Source organism: Neltuma alba, unplaced genomic scaffold (genome assembly GCF_004799145.2).
Source record: "Neltuma alba isolate B1F8T4 unplaced genomic scaffold, ASM479914v2 tig00012083_pilon, whole genome shotgun sequence".
Taxonomy (NCBI): Eukaryota; Viridiplantae; Streptophyta; class Magnoliopsida; order Fabales; family Fabaceae; genus Neltuma; species Neltuma alba.
This window is the reverse complement of record NW_021636642.1, coordinates 66,144-88,610: the sequence shown is the minus strand read 5'-3', so window position 1 is coordinate 88,610 and position 22,467 is coordinate 66,144. Positions and strand designations below refer to the sequence as shown.

General features: G+C 35.7%; 3 protein-coding genes across 6 annotated transcripts; all 3 read left to right on the top strand.

The window, feature by feature from the left end:
- The first annotated feature begins 1,146 nt into the window (after positions 1 to 1,146).
- LOC114722144 (probable aquaporin NIP5-1) lies at positions 1,147 to 6,371 on the top strand. Its single transcript, XM_028908102.1, has 7 exons — positions 1,147 to 1,227; positions 2,109 to 2,534; positions 2,664 to 2,725; positions 2,970 to 3,144; positions 3,211 to 3,277; positions 3,926 to 4,162; positions 5,980 to 6,371. The coding sequence occupies exons 1-7, from the start codon at positions 1,147 to 1,149 to the stop codon at positions 6,369 to 6,371; spliced, it is 1,440 nt and encodes a 479-aa protein (XP_028763935.1).
- A 985-nt stretch (positions 6,372 to 7,356) lies between these two features.
- Positions 7,357 to 9,549, top strand: LOC114722139 (ran-binding protein 1 homolog b-like). Its single transcript, XM_028908091.1, has 4 exons — positions 7,357 to 7,535; positions 7,625 to 7,776; positions 7,884 to 8,009; positions 8,788 to 9,549. The coding sequence occupies exons 1-4, from the start codon at positions 7,387 to 7,389 to the stop codon at positions 9,024 to 9,026; spliced, it is 666 nt and encodes a 221-aa protein (XP_028763924.1). The 5' UTR covers positions 7,357 to 7,386; the 3' UTR covers positions 9,027 to 9,549.
- A 3,549-nt stretch (positions 9,550 to 13,098) lies between these two features.
- On the top strand, positions 13,099 to 20,975 carry LOC114722138 (type IV inositol polyphosphate 5-phosphatase 3). 4 transcript variants are annotated; one of them, XM_028908090.1, is made up of 12 exons: positions 13,099 to 13,490; positions 13,587 to 13,637; positions 13,813 to 13,945; positions 14,175 to 14,240; positions 14,791 to 14,863; positions 14,987 to 15,091; positions 15,631 to 16,489; positions 17,179 to 17,363; positions 17,981 to 18,089; positions 18,348 to 18,487; positions 19,483 to 19,857; positions 20,526 to 20,975. In XM_028908090.1, exons 2-11 carry the CDS (start codon positions 13,602 to 13,604, stop codon positions 19,679 to 19,681), a joined length of 1,905 nt encoding a protein of 634 aa, XP_028763923.1. In that variant the 5' UTR covers positions 13,099 to 13,490; positions 13,587 to 13,601; the 3' UTR covers positions 19,682 to 19,857; positions 20,526 to 20,975. The 4 variants fall into 4 exon arrangements, with proteins under 4 accessions (XP_028763923.1, XP_028763919.1, XP_028763921.1 ...); XM_028908086.1 differs by having other exon boundaries at positions 13,768 to 13,945; XM_028908088.1 differs by having other exon boundaries at positions 13,099 to 13,637; positions 13,768 to 13,945; positions 14,175 to 14,237.
- The last annotated feature ends 1,492 nt before the right edge of the window (positions 20,976 to 22,467 follow it).

The window sequence follows — 22,467 nt, the reverse complement described above, 5'->3', positions numbered from 1 at the left end:
ATTTAAGTATTAATTTGATTGTTCAAATTGTTCTCCATCAATGCTTTCTAATGTGCAGCTCCTTCCTCTTTTCCATAGAAAACGATGATATATTAAACCTCGCATCAATTATGCAGAACTCTAGCTCTGTCCTCTTTTTCCTAATTTCAAAAGCAAAACAAGAAACACGTATCTCCCATCTTTGTTTATGCTCCAAATTAAAGGATCATCATTTCATCATTGACTTCTTCGCCCACAGTTTATTATTACTTCCATATATATCTCACTGCTGCACCTACGAAACCAACATGTTTTTAAATCACGTACAGGAGGTATTAATTACTTCATAACTATTTATTAATCAGATCGAGGTGAGGTTGGAAGTGTGCATATATGAATCAAATCTTGATTTATATTTATAATGATGGAATATATTTTTCCATTTTCCATATTTGTGGGAATAACATTTCTCTTCTGCATATCCATGGAACTTTGAAAAATCCAAACATCTCAAAAATAGATAGAGAGATTTTCATTTTTCTCAAACAGATTGAGAATATTTTTCTTTTTGGTGAAACAACAGATCGAGAATATTGTGTGTAAAACCCTTTTATTTGCCGTTTCACAGGGTATGATATGTAAAAGCTTTCAATCATGTCACTCTAGTTGCTCCTCACATACACTCCCTTAGAAAACCCCGAAAATATTTTCTTTTAATGCTTCAAATTTGCAAGAAAAGAAAAAAAATTAGAAATGAGTTGTTAAAGCATATCATTTTGTATGGGAAATTTAGTGAAAAGTCCTTATTTAAGAAATTTATTTGTCACAAAGACCTATGCAACTTTTCTTCATTTACATATAACATATTTTTAACTATATGTAAAATTAAAGTCTTAAAAAATAGAAGTAAGAAATGTTGTACAAAACTGAAAAAGAATGCTCAAATCCATGTCTTTTTTGGCGCATTTAAGTTTTACAAACAGACATTTTTTACCAAAATTTTATTGTTCATCTTGTTATAAATTTGTCAACGAGCTTTTGTTTTCTTTTACTATAAAAGAGGGGGAAATGATAGACTCAGAGGTGGACCCGCCATCAACAACGGCGACACCGGCGCCACTGTTCTCGTCGGGAAGGGTGGACTCACTGTCATCCACTCAGAATTCGATGCCCATAAAGTGTGAGTGTATACCAACAATCAGGACTCATTCCAGCTCCGCCATTCGCAACGCCTCTCTCTCACGCAAGGTATACGTTAATTTTCTTTTATTTTCACTTAACATGAATCAATCAACTTGTTGTTTTCTTCTTACACTGCCCACTCAATGCAAAAAATTCAATATGCGTGAATTTCCCCTTTTAATTTTATGGATCATGTCGAACTTCGGTAAGTTATACTACTGTATTGTTCTTCTCAGTCTCACCAACTAAACTGTACTGTCACGGCCAATTTCTGCCGACCAATGCATATTAATAAAATTAATTTAGGCAAAACATTATTTATGCCTTTAGATCCTGTTTAGTATGAAACATTAAAAATGATGGGTAATGATTGAGATTAGAATTAAAAACTTGTTAAAAGAATGTTTAGCATAAGAGATTTCTTAGTATATGAGATTAGATAAACCCATATATGTGGAATTGGATAATACCATGATGGGATGTGGTATTCTCCAATTCCACTTCAATGGGTTTGTCTAATACTATGTAACAAGTAATTACTCGTACTAAATATTTTTTTAATGATTTTTTTAATTATAATCCCAGTCCCTATTCCTTATTTTAATAATTTGTACCAAATAGCACCTTAGAGTTTAGAATGTGCTAATCATCCATCGCAGCTTCTTGTTGAAAGCCCGCCGTGACCTCACAATTTATTGACCTCCATATTTTTCTTCCCATGAATTTCTGACTTTCTCATAAAGTCAATAATTATGGCAATATATCTATCACGAGATATTTTAAACACAACATTATAAAATTTGGAGACTAAGTAGATTGACATCATATATTTAATATCAAATCCAACCCCTCAATCATTAGCTCTTATGTTTATCATCAACTATTAATTTCTCCAGCAAACTTATTTGTATACACAACTAAGAAACCAACGTGTTAATAATTGGCAGACAGGAGCAGAGTTTTTGGGCACCTTCATATTGATGTTTGCAGCATCAGCAGGACCCATATTGAACCAGAAATACAACGGCGTTGAGGGCCTCATCGGAAACGCCGCCTGTTCCGGCTTAGCCGTCACAATCGTGGTCTTGTCCATTGGCCACATCTCCGGCGCTCACCTCAACCCCTCCGTCACCATCGCCTTCGCCGCCTTCCGCCACTTCCCTTGGGTCCACGTCCCCGCCTACATCCTCGCTCAGGTCGTCGCCTCTATCTGCGCCTCCTTCACCGTCAAGGGCATCTTCCATCCGCTGGTGAACGGAGAAGTCACCATCCCTTCTGTGAGTACGAGTCTTGGACAGGCTTTTGTGCTGGAGTCCATCATCACTTTCAATCTTATGTTCGTTATCACGGCCGTCGCCACTGATACTCGCGCTGTAAGTTCATTTCTTCCTTTGTTTTTTTTAAATTAGCTGCCGACTTTGTCTGAAGCATTATCCGTAAGTTCAACGTCTATTTGATTATATAGATATTGATTATATTGGTATTGATGATGACGGTGACAGGTTGGAGAAATGGCTGGGATTGCTATTGGAACCACAGTTCTGCTCAACATTCTCATTTCTGGGTAAGCAATTCTATTATCCTGTAATCTTTATATAGTTATAATGTGTTAGTTCGTTAAGTTGCAAAGTGTCTGCTTTAGCTTATGTTATAGTGGTTCTAAATATAAAACCCTTATATACACTATATAAAGGTCTTATATTTAGTACAGGAAGAGTATATAAATATAAAATGAAGACAACGAATTTAGAAGAGTAGAGATCAAAACAAGGAAGTGACAATGTGGTTGGTGTGTGTGTATTGGGCAGGCCGGCAAGTGGGGGATCAATGAACCCGGTGAGGACATTGGGGGCGGCGGTGGCGGCGGGAAATTACAAGGACTTATGGCTATACTTCATTGCACCCACCGTCGGAGCTCTGGCCGGCGCCGGTGCTTATACTATGATCAAGCTCCGGGACGAAGACCCCAACCCACAACATCAGGTTTGAATATATATATGTACATATATAAGCTTCTTCCCTCATTGTGTAGTGTGTGTTGTTTGTCAGATGGGGGCAGCGGAACATGTTTTTGCTTCTACAAGTCCAAGTCTTCCCAAAAGGGCTTGTTTGGATAGTTTCTTGTGTTACAGCTTGGTGGATTTGGTTTAGTTTAGTGTCTTTTGGAATGTAAATTAAAACCACAGAGACGAAGTGATAACTGACAACGTGATAAAAATTAGCAGATCGTGTGCCACATTTGATCGTTACTTTGATGTAACCTTCAACAGGACATTCTAGCTATTTACATGATTTTGCTCGCATGCTGGAGCTTTTAAGTGTACAGACATGCCTGATGCTGCTCTTATCATTGTTACGCACTAAAAAAATACAGTATAAAATGAAATTTTTTAATGCCATAATCATGAATATAAAATGAAGCCCATATATCATAATTAAAAGAGAGCTTCGGTGCAAGTCTCCACTATATAGACTTTGTTGGGATATATGGAGGATTGATTTATATATATATATATATATATATTTGCTGACCATAAAAACTTTGAAATAATTGCTTCACAACAGTATCCATGATCATGCTTTGCTCACATATATTAATGTCATGTACCGCCTGGCAATGGGACTGGTCACACACAGAAGCTGGACTCAATATCTCTAAAATAAAAATTGAGCTTAATTGAGTCTTTCAAGAGGAAATAAAAAAACTATTTTCCCCATCCATTGAAATTTACTCATCTGAATTTGGATTAATTCAACGAACCAGATGCGGTTGGACAAAAGGCCATATACAGGCTACATTTTTTGCGTGACATTAGGAGAGCCGACCGGGTTCCATATTTGGAGAGAATCATGATTCATTCTAGCGATGGATTGGAGGTGAAAGGTCTCAAATGCCCTTATCCATCACCATTATTCCTTCCCAGTCTTCCACCACCCTCACATCCGGTCACTATCATAGCCCAGGCAGCTGTGTCTATCAGCTCTGTTGCTGTTTCTGCCTGTAAATACCAAAAATGGCGTCTTCCTTCTAAGTTGTTGATTTGCCCCTGATTTCAATTTCACTCTATCTTCGAATTCCTATGCTTCCCCCTGAATTTTTTATTGCTCGATTCTGTGCTCACTCATTTTTCCTGATTCAAACTCCTGCTCCCGTTTCGCTTCTCGTCTTCACCCTCTCCCACACTCACTTACACAGGGCCACGGCTAAGACCACCAAGAATCTAATCAACCGAGGAACGGAGCAAGAAAAATGAGAAGGCCGAGGCCTTAAAAGTAATTTACTTATACCTAGTATATAATTTAACATCACAGGAATATTTTAAAAATCCTATCACATTAGTTAGACTAAATAATTTATCATCTTTTTTAATTTACCTTAATTAGTTAAATAGTGGCTCTTAGGAGCCTTTTTAAAAAAAAAAAAAAAAAAAAAGCCTGAGCAATGAATATAGGGAAAATGACAGATAAAGAAGTTTCAAAATGTGAAATGCTAATTTAGGAAGCTAAGGAAATGTAATTACAAATAGGGAAGTCCTTCCCAAATTGAAATTTTGAAATTCATTGAAATGACAAAAATCCCTTTTGTCCTTTTTAAAAAAAAAACCAGCCCCTCACCGGTGGCCGGTGACCATCGCCGACGACTAGCCTCCGGCGGCCGCCGACCGCCTCTGGCCACCGGCGCCAGCCACCGGTGTGGTGGCTGCCAGTGAAGAATTTTTGTGACAAGGTTTTTTTTTTTTTGGAATGGGATAATATTGGTTCAAAGTGGCGGGGTGAGATTTGATCCCACAACCCCTTGGCCACTTGGACCAACAAAAAAGAAGATGGCCATTGGGCCATCAAAGATTTCTTAATCTTATAATGCAAAAAAAAATATAAGTTGACTCTTTTACTGTAACTCCAGCTCGTGACAACAATTTATCTAAGGATGACAAGTCTTAATTGAGAAATAACAAGTCTAAATTTAATATTAACAAAGCAACTTTTACTCATACATAACAAGAAATAGCATGTACGTTAATTAAAAATGACCATAATTTATTTGAAAATAACACGTCTTTACTGGAAAATAACAACAATTTATTCGGTATTTCTTGTCATGTATAAGGAAAAGTTGCCTTGTTAATATCAAGTTTAGACTTATCATTTTTTAGTAAAGACGTGTTATTTTCAAATAAATTATGGTCATTTTTAATTAACGTACATGTTATTTCTTGTTATGTATACGGAAAAGTTGCCTTGTTAATATCAAGTTTAGACTTGTCATTTTCTAATAAAGACGTGTTATTTTCAAATAAATTATGGTCATTTTTAATTAACGTACATGCTATTTCTTGTTATATATAAGGAAAAATTGCTTTACTAATATCAAGTTTAGACTTGTCATTTTCCAATAAAGACGTGTCATTTTTAAATAAATTATGATCATTTTTAATTAATGCACATGCTGCTATTTGTTATGTATAAGGAAAAGTTGTTTTGTTAATATCAAATTTAGACTTGTTATTTCTCAATTAAGACTTGTCATCCTCAGATAAATTATTGTTACGAGCTGGAATCACAGTAAAAGAGTTAACTTATATTTTTGTTTGCATTATAAATTTAAGAAATCTTTGATGGCCCAATGGCCATCTTCCCTTTTGTTGGCCCAAGAGGCTATAGGATTAAATCCCACCCCTGTCACTTTGAACCAATATTATCTCATTCAAAAATTGATTTCAAAATAAATTAATGGACAATAAACCATAACAATGAGAAAATAGCCAATAAAATGCACATTGTGAGCCAATTAGGGAGTTCTTACCTCAAACAGTGCAGATAAATTTCAACAAGGAGCAGTTGAAGACAGCTTCTCAAACGCTAGAGGGAAAAGTATGGAGAACAGCATAGGAAGGTACTCTTCTCTGAATTGGGACCTGATATGGGGAGTTGCCATTTGGAAGTTGTGGACTTGGCGCAATTATTCCATCTTCAAGACTGATTTTGTGAAACCAACAAATCCTGACTTGATTATCAAGCACTCTTGGAAACTGTATGCACAAACTAATGAAGAACCTTTTGCAAAGGGTAGACCACAGAGCACCATTTTAGCTAGGTGGGCACCCCCTCCATCAGGGTGGATTAAAGTCAATGTAGATGGCGCTATGGTATCAACTTCGACTAGAGCAAGCTGCGGGGAGTCATCAGAGACCATAATGGATGTTGGATAGCCGGGTTTTCCTACGCTCTGGGATCCTGTTCAGTCCTTGAAGCTGAGGAATGGGCGGCTTTTAAAGGACTCAAACTAGCTTGGGACATGGGATTTAGGAATGTGATACTGGAATCAGACTCGAAGGTTTTGATTCAAATGATTACAAATGGTGAGATAGGTACTAATCATAATCTGGTGGTCTTTCAGTTGTTACAGCTGCTGCATTTCCAACGGGAAGTACAAATCCTTCATATTTCTAGACATCAGAATCGGGTTGCTGATTCTTTGGCTAAAGGCGGGCTCTCATCCTCTGATTTCTTTCCTACTTGCCCACTTCATCTTCGGGCTATGGTGGCTGATGAGAGTTTGGGAACACCTTCCCTTTCTTCTTAGTTTGTAATTTGGGCTTTGCCCTCTCTTATAACAAAAAAAAAATATATTGTTCCAAAAATTATTCACCGGCAGCCACCACATTGGTGGCTGGCTCTGGTGGCCAGAGGTGGTCGGCGGCCGTCGGAGGCCAGTCGCTGGCAGTGGTCGCCGGCCACCGGTGAGGGGCTAGGTTTTTTTTAAAAAAAAATGAACAAAGGGCATTTTTGTCATTTCACTGAATTTTAAAATTTCAATTTGGGAAGGACTTCCCTATGTGTAATTAGATTTCCTTAACTTTCCAAATTGATATTTCATATTTTCAAACTTTTTTATCTGTCATTTTCCCATGAATATACCTTTTTTTTATTCATACCTTGTTTTTTTGGTATAAATGAATATGTAGAATTTGGGCCAAATAAAATTTTCAAATTTCCAACCATCCGTTAGCCCACATTCACATTGGGACTTACGCTACGCGCCTATCTTCTGAACGTCAGGCCTTTTACAGCTCTTTTTCGTTGTGTGGGTCCGGGGGAGCATTATACAACTCGACGCCCCCGCGGAGGCCGCTTTCTTGCCCACTTTACTCCCAAACCCTAGCAATAGCCATACCCTCCCTGTCTTGCTGTCTCTGTGTGTCTCTCTATCCCTTACTGAACAATATGTCGAGCAACGATCCCGAGCACCGTGAAGAGGAGGAAGCCCCTACCGGCGATGATGAAGATACTGGAGCTCAAGTTGCTCCGATCGTCAAACTTGAGGAAGTTTCCGTCACTACTGGCGAAGAAGACGAAGATCCTATTCTCGATCTGTATGCAGTTTTTTGTCAACTTTTTCTTTTAGGTTCTTGGCGTCTATTTGTTTTGTCGTTGAAATTAAAGCGTATTTGCTTGATTCCAGGAAATCTAAGCTCTACCGTTTCGATAAAGATGGCAATCAATGGAAGGAGAGAGGCGCCGGTACTGTCAAGTTCCTGAAGCACAAGGTTACTGGGAAAGTTAGGCTTGTGATGAGGCAGTCGAAGACGCTCAAGATCTGCGCCAATCATTTCAGTTCGTAACTCACTCTATCCTTTTTTACTTGCATTATTGTCACTGGTTTTGAATTCGATTATCTTTTGGATAAGTTTCATCGTGTGCTCGCTTTTTTCCCGACGCAGTTGTTCCGTCAATGACCGTGCAAGAACATGCTGGGAATGAGAAATCTTGCGTTTGGCATGCTAGTGACTTCGCCGATGGTGAACTGAAGGACGAACTTTTTTGCATTCGATTTGCTTCAATTGAAAGTAAGTGTGTGCTTTCAAACAATAGACTATTCTATCTTCTTCTGGAATTGAAATTGTAATTCAGCATGCCACTGCTGATATAATTGAAGTTTCATACTTTTTTAATAAATTCAGATATATTCTGGCTGCCTTAATTTATACATGTACGGGTTATCGGTTAGTGATCATCATTTTCATATTATTAATTATGTGCACTAAATTAATTTAAACCATTTACCTTAGTGTTTGTTCTGCGCCTAATGGCTCTGGGAAACCCAACCAAAAAAAAAAAAGCAGATGCGAACACCATTTAGGGGGGAGTTTTTGAACATGTTAAAACATTTTCGTATCAAGTTTTCTATGAAATTTTGCTACGGTACTGCATCATAAGCTATTGCTTTTTCTTATGAAATTTTGCTTTTGTTGGTTGCAAGTCTATATAACCAGTGTTGGGCATTAAAAACTTGTAATTTTTATAAGCACGGATACCTTTCCGTACAGTGCTTATTATTTGTAATTTGGGCTTCTTCTTTTTTTTTTTTTTGGTTGCCAGATTTGTAATTTGGGTATTAAACACATCTGGATAACGACGTGCTTATTTCTTTTTCCTCCTGATGGCCAGATTTGGGGAATAATTTAGGAATGAAATTGGTACTTAGTGGGAGTGGTTGTGTTTAATAGTTTCTTTGTTACACGCCCCTCTTTTCTTAAGGCAACAATCATATTAAGTGTTTTGCTTGTCCATTACGGGGCTTAATTTTGGCTTTAGAATTTAATTGTGTCTTGCCTCGTCTTGTAGACTGCAAAAGCTTTATGGAAACATTCCAAGAAGTTGCTGAATCTCAGAAGAAGAAAGAGGAAAACAAAGATGCATCTTCTGCTGCTGGTCTCCTTGAGAAGTTGAGTGTTGAAGAGAAGACCGAGAAGTCTGAGGACAAATCTGAGGAGCAAAAAGACGCACCTAAAAAGGAAAGTAAGGATGAACCAGAGAAAACGGATACAGAGAAGAAAACCGAAGAGCCAGCTTCATCAGCTTGAGTATAGTCTCTTGTTCTTTCGTACTTCCTGGCAACATGAAAGGTTAGGTGGTTGGCTGCATATCCACCCATATCTTGAGTTATGCATACTTGTAGTCTTCGGACTGTGTCAGTCATGGCCATGAAATTGAGCGAGTCCGTGGCTTCTGTCGAGTCTTTTATCAGCAAGCAAAGTTTGGGTCAAGTTTGAATTATATTGAGGGTTGTGCTTTTGGGGTCTGGGCGTCTATTGTTACTTCCGTCTATATTGTGTATTTGTTGCGAGTAATGAGTCAGTCGTGCTGTTTGTAAGGGGGAGACGGGGCCATAGTGAAAGTTATTTTTTTTAAAAAAAAGGGGGTTTTGGATACAAATGGTTTGAGTTTCCCATTTTTTTAACAGACTCAAACTCCATGGTAATATATTCCCTTCTCTGCTGCCTTTCATGAGCTCCAAAGCCTCTCTTCCCTTCACTACTAGCTTTCATTTTTCTTGTTGCAGAAATGTTCTGTCAAATAAAAGCCTTTGGCTCATGTTTTTAATAATTTACGCCGACAATCACACTATCTGTAGTCCTTACTCTTGCCCAGGCATTTTTGAAATGAGGAAATTCTCAGAACTTAAAAATCGCTTTATGGATTGGTGTAATCTTTGATAACTTGGGAGTTTTTATTTGACTATTTTGTGTTCCATGCACCATGAGGGATGAACTTCGTGGTACGACGGAGGACACAAGTTCTGCTGGCAATCGTGTATGTCAGATGAAAACCGCAATGAATATCATGTAAAATCTTTACTGAATCGTATCTTTCATGAGTCAAAGATACATTACTTGCAACATAAGCGGGCTGGGCTATTTTTTCCTCGATGGTCAGGAGCTTTAATATAAAATTTGAATAAAATTAAAATGAGTGTTGGATTTACGTGCGTCAACAAAAATTGAAGCATGTCAGGGTTTCAAACAAAAAGTATATAGCCAAAATTTGAGCGCTTGAGTCTCAATGATGCATGGCCAAAAGCTGATTAACTAGTATGAAGATATGCTGCTTACGAGAGCCGGCATACCCCCTTGGTGTGTGTTTTATTGCTCTAAATTTATTTACAAGTCATTCAGTTACTGGGGAAAATTTTGAAAGATTAGCTTATAATCTTAATAAATATTTCATTTTTTTCAAAAATATTTTTGACTTCTAGTCATTTCTTTCAACCCTTTTTTCCATCATAATTATTTATCAATACACGTCAAGGGAACTATTTAAAGATAATATTAATTGCTTTATAAATTTTGTAAAAACAATTTACATGTAAAAACATGAGAGGCTTAAGACAAAAAATGAGGATTATAAAATATGATGACAAATGTCTTGTTATTTATTAACCTTACCATTTTTTTTTTCTAACCTTACCAAATATAGTTTCTCATGAAAGTATGGCTTCTTTCCACGTCGACGTGATGGCCCTTTCTCGTGAAAAAATCTTAGTGGGATTCTCTGCCCTGACTGCCCGACATCTGTCCTCCCAGTTCACGTCGGCCAACCGAAAGAAGCAGCTTCCTCCCAAAAAGATAAATAAATAAATTGCAGTAAAATATGCAGTAAATCTGCCAAACTATCAACATGTAGAAACTAAAATCTGAAGATTAAACTTTACGGTTCAAAAAGGAAGGAGGAAGGTTCCTGGCTATAGCTTTAAATCTCAGTAACTCCAAGATATAGCCAACAGTTATATCGAAGGGGGGGGGGAATCTGCTGCAAGTTCAAGAGAACCCGGATTCAGCTAATGTCTAGAAGTCAAAGATCAATATTTTTTTTTTTGGGACTGAAAAAGATCAATATTAATGGTTCAACAGGAAGCTCTGCACGATGCATTGACCGTTTCAATCAAAATGAAGATATGGTTGAATTTATAAAGGATTTTACAGAAATATCAATATTGTCCAGTGGTTGTATTCAAGTAATGGATTGTAATCATTCCCTTCCACCCAAAATTTCGACTTTCAAGATGCAATCTTCTACTCTGTTGTCATTCTTTTGGTTGTCCAATGATATGTGAATTTTGATCCATTCTTAGATGTGCATGCTTTCCCCCTCCACAATCAACCTGTGTGCGTTTACTAAAACCAGATATAATTACTTGAATTACTCTGTCTAGATAATGTTCTTGGATAATTAGCCTTTGTACAATAATAAATACTATAAGATTTATTCTAATAAATTAGTAATAAAAATTGCTTTGGAAAGAAAACAAGAAAAGAAAAGAAAAAAAGAAGAAGAAGAAGAAGAAAAGAAAGCTGATTCAGAAATCACATGATGGAAGCATGGCCGGCCATTGTTTTCTTGCAAATAATGTAGTTCTAATTCTATTGTGCAATAAAGGTAAAACATGAAAGTGATTCCTCCAATTATGCACACCTTTTGCTATTTCTTAATTGGATACACAATGAATTTTCTTTTAAAAAAATTAATTCATGACTTATTCTTCATTTAGCGATAACTTAAGAAAATAAGTTCTTCAAAGAATTACTATATCATAAAACACATGAGCTTTTTCTAAGCATCCAGGAATCCAGATGAATAATTTACACGTTAGGACTATTGTGCGAGTGAAACTTGTATGCATGCAATACACACACACAGCCCTGATAAATAATACTCCTCCGGTCCTAATTATAAGACCCAATTGACTTATTTGAGGAGATTAAGGAAGTAAGTTAAGTTGGTTATTTATAATAAATAAGTGTTGTTATTTCTAAAATATCCTTGCTAATTAAGTATATTGGCTAAAACTATCATTATTAGAAGGATTATTTTGGAAAAAAATGCATAAATATAAGAGAGAAAATGGATTGGGTCTTATAATTAGGACCAAATAAAAAGTCAAATTGGATCTTATAATAAGGACCGGAGGAGTACAAAATGTTCTTGTAATTGTTATAAATAATACTCCTTCGGTCCTTAATATAAGACCCAATTCTTGAGTTGGTTTTGATCCTAAACATAAGACCCATTTCTCATATTTATCAATTTTCTCTAAATTACCCTTATAGATACTCCCTCAACCATAATCAAGTAGAAGAGGAAGAGGGGGTATTAAGAAAGATGATTATAGTATTTTAGGAAAAATGTGTCACATTTCTTATAATTAACTAACTTACCTAACTTTCTTAATCTAATCAAATTAGTTAAATGAGTCTTATATTAAGGACCGGAGGAGTATAAAGTGTTTTTTTTTTCTTGCCTTTTATGTTGTAATGTCCTCAACATGAGGAACAAGAATATCCTAATTTTGGTGTGAGAAAGGGGAAATATACAGGTGGAAGAGAATATCCAAGTCAGGGTAACATGAGTGCATATTAAATAATCTTAGTTTTGATGCCTCTTGGTATGGCCGAGCGAACCACCTCCTTCACTGATTAGTAATGTGTGGCCATGTGTATATCTTTACCTTTCATTGCTCGAATCTTTGCCAATTTCGGACATGAAGCATCATTCCTCGTCATTCCACATGTCTTCATGTCACATTAGGTATCGTCATGAGCAGCCACATGAAGTACTGGCCAAAAAATAAATGTCATTTTTTAGCAAATAAAATAAAAATTAAGCTTTCTCATTACAATTTTAAACCATAAAATAAAAAAAAATAATTTAGACATTTACATGGTATTTAGACATTTAAATTGTATAACTGCCATGGGAATTTTTATATAAAAAGTATCAATGTTCTGTGAATTTTATGATTTGGATTCTTCTAACCAATAAAATTTTTAATGACAAATTTTTTCCTAATTTTTTTTACTTAATAGAGTATTATAATATGCAATTTTTTTTTACTTACATAACCACACGTTAATTTAATTTTATTCCATGTGAATTATTTGCATCATAGCTAGCATTTACCCGTCACTACTTGGAGAATATTGCAGTATCCCTCTATAAAAAGGGGAAAATTCCAATTAAATGTATGTAAATAAATGAAAACGACTGTGTATGTGTCGGCACTCTTTCCACTATGGCGTTGCAGAAATCCAAACTTACAAAAAGATCTGGTCTTGATAAACTGGGGAATGGCCGAGTCAAATCAGACACCCGGGAGCGCATGAAGAGTGAAGCTTTTTGAAATTGGCGGGTGGCGGATGCCCAAACTTCCAATGTTAGGCCTTGGAGTCACATGGACCCACCTCTTTGCCGACCTATAAATGTGTCGATGCTCTGTTGATGATCCTTTCTTGCTTTCTTTAATCCAACTGTGTGTTGACATTTATGTTTTGTTTCCATCGCATGAAGCTTATTAAAGTCCATAACTTTGGTTAGTCTCGCACCATTATCCTCTCTTCAATCTTAAATTAACACCTCAAAGTTTTTTAAGTATTATATAGAATTTCCATGGTCAATTCCTCAAAATCCTCGCTAAAAACCAACGAGACTGTGCTCCGATACCTAGTCCTCCGTCTATCTTGGGCTTGGCACTCTCGCAGCTTTACTAGCTGGTTGAATCTTCGTCTTCCCTCGTACCTTTTCTTTTTCTTCGTACTTGGATTAGAATTTTGTCTTCTACTTTATATTCATTCTGTATCCATCTATAGACTATAAATTTACAGATGAGGCGACGGACAAAGCAGCTACATCTACATCAGGTTACCTCTCTATCTCTGTCTCCTGTCTCTTTTCTCTTCCCCTTCTTCCTTGATTGTGCTTGGATTCTTGTTATTGTTTTTGGTGTATTGGGTTTATTTAATTTTGGGGGAAAATGAGGTAAAATTGCAGAGGACTTGGGCTGAACTATGTTGTTTGGGTTGGTCCTGCCTACAGCTCTTATGGGCTAGAGTAGTCGTGCGCAAATGGCTTAACATAGAGAGCAATGAATCCGATTATAGCGCCGACCCTGATGATGATGATGATGATGATGATGAGGATGACCCTGATAATGATTCCGGCAACGAAGGTGAAATAGAATCTATACTATTATCATGTGATTTTGTGTATCCATTGAGTGCTTTTAATATTGGCAAAAAGGATTTTGCATGGAATTAGGATAAATTGAGCTCTATGATGTCCGACATGTTGCTGGTGCTCTGAAATTCTGAATTCCAATTATTTTAAGATACTTTTATGATTTCGGTTTAAAGATCCATTTCAGTTTTCATTCGCGCTTTAATTTCGGTCTTATGCAGAATTGGGAAGACAATCCCGGTTTTGGGGAAACAGAAGCCATGAAGCACCCCTTGAATCTAATGGTGGTATTTTTGCACCAAATTTTTTCTGCTTTATTATTGAACTGCTATACTTCTTTAATTTCTAGATACCACTGAAGGGGCATACTATTCTCTAGACTGGTATAAGACTTTCTGCTGGTGTAAACAATGATAATAAGCTCTCAAGCTAGGAAAACATGTGTAGTTCAAATCTAATATCAATTGTTCAGATTTTCAGATATTTTGGGAAATTTCATTTATCCGATTTATAGGAGTTGATGAATTTTGTTATTTCCCCGCCCTTTTAGAAACTTCATGTAAATTTTTGCATCCAAATAAACTTTATGATGCCTAGTGCCTCTTAATATAAACTTCGCTGTTAAAAATGCACTTGAAAACTGACTTTGTGTGCTCCACTAATGGTAAACTAATGGACATTAATGGCGTGGTGTTAGATGTCCTTTTTTGAGAACTTAATGTATATTTTTTCACCCAAATAAATTTTATGGTGCCTAGTGTCCTTTAGGGGAAACTTTGTTGTTAAAATTGCATCTTAACTTTTTTTAAATCTCATGAAACTTTTATTGATATACAGAATATCTTCCAACTTTAAGGAGGCAAAAGTCATCAACTTACAGGGCTCAATATATAAACAGAAAGGAGCTTAGGTGAGATACTATTCTCGTGTTTGTTTAGCAAGCAAGAGCAGACACTTGTTTCATTTATTTAGCATTAGGTTTTTAAAGTTGCAACCTCTGATACTTGGTTTATGGTGTGTATTTATCTCCTAGAGTATGTGTTGGGACATGGAATGTTGGAGGAAGACTTCCACCAGAAGACTTAAATATTGATGATTGGCTGGGTATTGATGATCCAGCTGACATTTATGTTCTGGGGTAAGTGTTTCACCTTCTGAGATTATTTGTTCTTCATATTAAATTAGTATTATTATATATTCTTTCCGTTTTATTTATAAGCCACCCTCTCAAAGCTTTTCATGCTTCTATTTACAAGTTATTTTTCAAAATCTATGCATGGATATTGTTGAGTAATTTTGATGGAAAGAGGGATTGAAAGAGATTAGCAAGACTGGGTTATTTATATCGCATTTAATTAAGGATATTTTTAGAAAGATGGGGTAGTTTAATCATATCGACTAATTTTAACTAAACTTCCTTTCTGTGTGAATTATTTTAGGTGACTCGTACATAAGAATGAAGGGAATAATACATTTGTTGCAAAAACTTCGTTCTCCAGCACTGGATTCTTTTTACTCTGGTTCTTATGACATATATAAACCTGATTACAGCATCATTGTCATGTTTGATCACTTTTAATATATATTTCTGCAACAACTCATTTCATTACTTTCTTGTGCTTAGGATGATTAATCCTCTTTGTTTAACTAAAAAGATTTTTTTTTTTGCCTTTGCAGCCTTCAGGAGGTTGTACCCTTGAATGCTGGTAACATTTTTGGTGCTGAAGATACTCGAGCTGTCCCAGTATGGGAAGATATCATTCGAGAAACACTGGGAAGAGTTCGACCAGCAGCACCAAAGATAAAATCCTTTAGTGATCCTCCGTCTCCATCAAAATTTAAGCCATCAGATGACATCCCAGATATAGAAGAAGAGATATTGCTTGAAAGTGATAGTGACATTGGTGAGGAGTTTCATCCTTTGTGTGAGGAACACAAAGCTTCTGATGGACGTACAGATGGATCAGTCACCAATAAAATTTCAAATAAAAACGTGCATAATTCAGATGCCACTAATTTTGCCTACTCAGGACCAGCTGACTTGGATTTGCAGAGACAACTTCCTTCTCCAAGGATCTTCAATAAATTAAATTGTTTGAACACTGATGATTCATCAGAACGTGCGGACACATCATCTGCACTGCAGACCACTAAACTAACCAGAATGCTTAGTGGATCTGAAAGGATTGGTTTGATGTGGCCAGAGCCACCACTTGATCTTCTATCCCAGCGAGTTTTAGAGAGACCGAGTTCATTCAAATCAATCAAATCCTTCAAAGCATCAAAATCTTTCAAAACATATAGTTCTTTCAAGTCAACTATGAATGAAGTACCATTGGGAATAGCTTTGCTTACAGAAGTTGACCTTGAAGCTTTGATGAAGCGGAAAAGAAGATCATCATATGTAAGAATAGTTAGTAAGCAGATGGTTGGGCTTTTCGTTACTATATGGGTTCGTAGGAGCTTGCGGAAACACATTCAGAATGTGAAGGTGTCAACTGTTGGTGTTGGTGCCATGGGATATATTGGCAATAAGGTCAATTTCTTTTCTTCAGAGTATTCTTCCCCTGCCCCAAGCTCTTTTTAGTTGTTCTTCGTTAGTAGTTGTCGCTTTGTTTGGTAATATGTGATTTCCATTTACCAAGAATGAAACACATACATCATAGTTGGCACTTGAGGAATAGCTGTCTTCCAGGAGGATTTTATTCCTATAGCAGCATAGCCTTTGAATGAGCAAAAGAGACAGCTTTATGCAATTAAAAAAAAAAAAATCCTTTACCAAAAGTATAGGATTAGCTAACCATCATTCTAAGAGATTCAATCTTCTCAAGTAATTAGTCTCCTTGCATGGATCTTCTCTGAAGGGCAGTGTCTGCTACTTTCCCCCTTATCTCATCAAAGTAATAAACGAAAATGCATACACAATGACTTAAACAAGAATATCAAGATCCACATCTGAATCTTTAATTCCATGTAGGGGAGGATAGTTTTAGTGATCGGCTAGAGTGATGTAAAGTGTTTACTGTTTAGTAGTTAAGTCCTCTAGCATTTAACTATTAGTTTTGGCATAATTACTCCAAATAATAATATTGATTTCCTTGTTTTACGTTGATTTTATGAACTAGATCACTAGTACTTTTTGTGATGAACAGATATTGAATGGAGCTATCATCTGATCAATATATATTTTGTTTCAGATTATAAGACAGTTCTTTATTTTTCCAGGGCTCCATATCTGTTAGCATGTCCATATATCAGACACTTTTTTGTTTTATATGCACCCACCTTACATCAGGGGAAAAGGAAGCAGACGAACTCAAGAGAAATGCTGATGTGCGTGAAATACACCGAAGAACCCAATTTCATTCACGTTCTGAAATTGCTCTGCCTAAAAGTATCGATGATCATGAGTGAGTGCACGCATTATGATATCATTATTAATTGAGTTATTTTACATCCTCGTTAGAACTATTATGCCTGTTAACATTTCGTGTGTTGTCCTAGTGCTCTGAGTGACTTTATCCTCGCTTTTCAACTTTTAGCTTTGTTATTTGGTGTCATATTTTATGTATCTTATCATTTTCCTATTATTAGAATTATATTGTGCTCACATGGTATGTTTTGAAATGGGGAGTTTGAGATTGACATAGAATGATATGTCAACATTTCAAAGTTAGCTTATGAGAATCACGGGCCAAAAAAAAAAAAGTGTATGAGAAGATTATTCAAGTTATAATCTAAATGTGTCCTCTTAAACCATGACCGAACACATGTAGCATAATAGTGAGAATCAGAAGCATTTTTGTCACTGTCTATTATCTTATAACATGAAGTAGTAATATAGCATGTGCTATAACTTGCGCTGCTTTTGCATGTGCATTTAGCTTGGTTCATGGATTTAACTGGAGTGTTTTCAGGCTGTAGCTGTGCTTTGCTTTAGCTTCTTTTGTTGTCTGTTGTAATTCTTTTTTGGCATGTTACGATTTAAGGAAACATAGTCAATTAATCATTTCTAATTATTTTGCAGAAGAATAATTTGGTTTGGAGATCTGAATTACCGAATCAATTTATCATACGAGAAAACAAGAGATCTTATCCTGAAAAAGGAGTGGTCAACATTGGTTGAGAAGGACCAGGTATGTTAGAATCTCATGCATAGTATGTACAGCATAAGAAACTCCTTCTGAGCATAAGACCTGTTGTTTTCTCTTTACTGCGATAATCGATGTCTTTCTGAGAATTGATTGGATTATCTGCTTACGAGCAGTTTTTCAATGATCAGTTACATGTAATTGTGTATTTATTTACACTTTCTGTGGTTTCCCTATTTTCATGTCATATTGACCTGTTACTAACACCTGCAATGCTTCCTTACTGACATCTTATTCTAATAGCTTGTGCAAGAACTCAAGAATGGTGCATTTGTTGGATGGTTGGAAGGCTCATTAAACTTCGCCCCTACTTATAAGTATGAGATTGACTCGGAGAAGTACCAGGGAGAAGATCCCAAGGCAGGGAAGCGTAGGCCAGCATGGTATGCTTGATTTTCTTGACTCTAGGCTCTGCTCCCATGTCTCTAGTCATGCTTTCTAATCAATATCCAGAAAAGCATTTTTCTCATATTTCTAGATCATACTATTCATATGAGCACCTGATTAATCAAAATGTGCATCCAAAAGAGAAACATGTGTACACTTGTTTCTCTTACGTGTTTCAGCTGCAAATTTAAAAATTGCTAAAATCTTACACTGAATCATTACAGAAAACACTGAATTTAATAATCATTTTCACAAGAGACCTATTCGAAGAATGTTCTTAGGAAGTAGCCAACCGTGAACCTTAGACATGGTCAATAGCCTCACTCACCAAATGATAAGAGCAGTTGGTACAGAACGCTGGCAAAGAATAGGGAAAGGAGAGAGAAGTAGAAATAGGAGATATATTTAAAAAAAAAAAAAAGGGGGAAACGTACAAAAAAATTTGAGGGAGAGATGGCTAGCAAGCGGAAAGAACATTTATTAATGATCAATCCGAGAAGTTTTTCTAACCCTCATCTCTGATAGTTTTATGTGAAGTCCAAGAAGCAACTATTAATAAGATAAAATAAATCAAAATAGAAGGATAACTGAATTCTAGAATAACTACATTCTAGATAAAACCAATTAGCCAATAAAATACTTTCTGATTCATATGTTTATCCTTGATTCCTAATTAACAAATAACTACTTATATCTTCATTAGCAATTTATCATATGGTCCTTTTATGAATAACTACTTATATCTTCATTAGCAATTTATCATATGTTCCTTTTATGCTGTCCTTGATTCCAAATGATCACTCAAGACTTTGCAAAATGCTAAATGCTGCTACAACTTAAACATCCAGCAAGGTATTTAAAATTTAATTTATTAAATCCCCAAAACCTGTCCTCAAAGATGTGAGATTTTGTGGGACCTGCTACATAATTTTGTATATATCAATTTTCTTGCTGATAATGCTAATTGCTATATATGTAACTTATCTTTCAGGTGTGATCGTATTCTTTCACGTGGCAAGGGACTGAGATTATTGAGTTATAGAAGGACTGAGCTCAAACATTCAGATCATCGCCCTGTTTCTGCTACCTATATGGCTGAGGTGGAGGTGTTCTCCTCTAGGAAGCTGCAACGAGCACTAACGTTCACAGATGCAGAGATTGAAAATGAAGAAGTCCTGACAAATTTTTGAACACCCCCACCCTCCCCCCCCCCCCCCTTTCCTTCTTCCAACCCATCCCCCTTTCTTCCTTATTTCATTTCCCTTGCATCCATATTTGTTGTCATGCTAATAATTCCAATGCTTCCGGGATATGCAAGTCCAGCATACTGAACCGCCAAGAGGGTTTCCTTGACCACAGAATAATGGTATTCAGCTAAATCCTGCATCGTATTTCCCTCCAAAATGATAATAATTTTCTCATACACCCCCCCCACTTTCTTTTTTGTATTTGTATCTGCTGAAGGCTACATTCTTTGTTTGCCTGATTGAAGGAGTTTGACCCAGATATCCACACTGATTGGTTCTCTTAAATAGTTGGACCATTTCAATAATTAGTTCTCCACATCTACTCCTAATGTATCATGTTTTCTATGTATTCCTTTTTTCCTACAATGTTGATTCTAGTTCAATTCTCAGTTAGGATAGATGTAAATTAGACTTGGTTTTAATGATGTTTCTAGGATTATGGGCCCTTTATCTACCGGATTTGAACTTTTTTCCCTTCCCACATGTTATATTAGCTTTCTGCTGAATTATACAACGGAGATGTGCTTATTTTTCAGTTACTGTAGGATCTTAACAACTATGGCTTACACTACCCCATGATGTATTAAATATGAAAAATTCTAATGACACAGAAGTTAGATTACTGATATTAACACAAGCCTAAGCAGCTCCATTACTGCTATGACCTAAATTGGTTTGTTCGTATTGACTTTGCATTGCAGCCTGTCTCTGGTTCCAGCTTGAAATTTCAGCGTCCTCAATGTCATTTTCTCAAATGGGTGTCCATAATCTCTACTCTCTTTTGCAGGGTTTAGTTATGTGTTCTAAAGGAGGTTAAGTAATTACAGAATTTGACAGCGCACCAGCGGTAGCTACTCAAACTTCATTAGGTGAAATTTCTGGAATAAGATAGTTGATTTATTCATTTGATTTTAGTAGATTGACACAGAATTGTATAGAAAAATCAGTGCTTGGAGTGATTTGTGAGAGATTTTTACCAATTGGTTTTAGAAATCTAGTGTTCTAATTACTTTATAGGCTGTATTCTTTATTTGTCTGTATTGTTAGGGTGTTTATGCATTGTGAGAAACACCTTTTATGAGAGGAACTTCCCTTGATTTGTATAGAAATTAAGAACTGGCACATCCATGGGGGCTCTGCTTGTCCAAGAATCCCTGTATTTTTTTTGGGGCACAATGATGTATCCCTTTTTCTTTTTTTAAAGGAAGTATGTATTCTATTCTCATTTACGGGTTCAGAGACAAAGAAATATGTTTGTATATTTTTGCTAGGGGTGCTCTAGAGACGAGACCGGAACACTCTCATTCTGCGTCTCGTCCCAGAAAATAGGGATGTGTCCTGCGTCCCTTCTTATCCTGATGACATCTTAGTCAACTATTATTTTTTTTAAAAAAAATTGCCCAATTATAATTTAGTTAGAAAAAAAAGCCTAATCACAACTTGGAAAAAAAAAAAAAGGAACCTGAAAGCTGAAGCGAATTTGTGTGGAACAGCTATGAGTAAATATAAATGATCAATATAAAATAAACCTGAGACAAATGTAAATCATTTAAAGGAACAATAGATTGTTGGAAAAAAATGAACAATAAACTTGAAATACATATAAATAAACAACATAAAGTGAACTACCAGTATATAAATAAATTTAGCATTTGGTAGATAGTCTTTAGACTTAAATGGATGAGTTTGTAAACTTATTCAAACACATTAATCTTTCAAAAACAATGACAAAAATCATTGCATATAACAATCTGAATTAACAAGCCTGATCAAGTATTCAAAATAATCCATAAACCTAAAGCAAATTCATTAAGAGAGAGAGAGGGAGGGAGAGACCAAAATGTCTATGAAAACTTAATATGTAGTGATACCTATGTTAAGTGAAGATTTATTTAAAATCTAGTCAAAAAGTAAAAACATAGTCTATGATAACCCTCACTTAAGCTTTTTGAAATTAAAAAAAAAAACAATAAAAAATTTCTAAAAACAAAGAAAAAGGCAAACCATAAACTAAATTTGAGTTCAAATTCTCATATATATATATATATATATATATCAGTGTCAAAATAAAATTGAAGGGTGAAAACAAAGTAAATAATGAAAAAAATGTTTTAAAAAAAATAAGGGGAGTTGGGACTGAGATGAGACAGGACATCTCGAGGGTCATCCCGATCCTGATATTGTCTTGTCTCAGTCCATTTCGGGATGAGTACGGGTTCACCTGAACAAGTATAAGGTAGAGCATCTCTAATTTTTGCCCTACATCTTTGTGTATGTAAATATTTTTCATTTATTTTCAGCAATGTGAATTCACTACATTTCTATTTATTGTCCTAGTTAGGCCCAACAAATCATGAATTAATACAAGGTTTAGGAAAATTTTGAGCAAAAGACCTAGATAAAATGAAATTTATTCAAAAGGATCTTAAAAATTCTAAATTATTTTAAAGGACCAAAAATTAAAATATAAATTTATAATTACAAAATTAGCCTTGACCAAACTCCCTGCATCCTCTCTAATCCTCTCCTCTAGATACTTTCTCACAACATCTACGCTCATGATTCATGTTATTTCATCCAAATAAATACAAAAAATAATTCACAAGATACTCTTCCGGTCTTTAATATAAGATTTAGTTGGAGAGTTAATGTTAGTCCTATATATAAGAGTTAAAACCTATTTCACAAGTTTATTAATTTTTTTTTCAATTTTCTTAACAATAATCAAG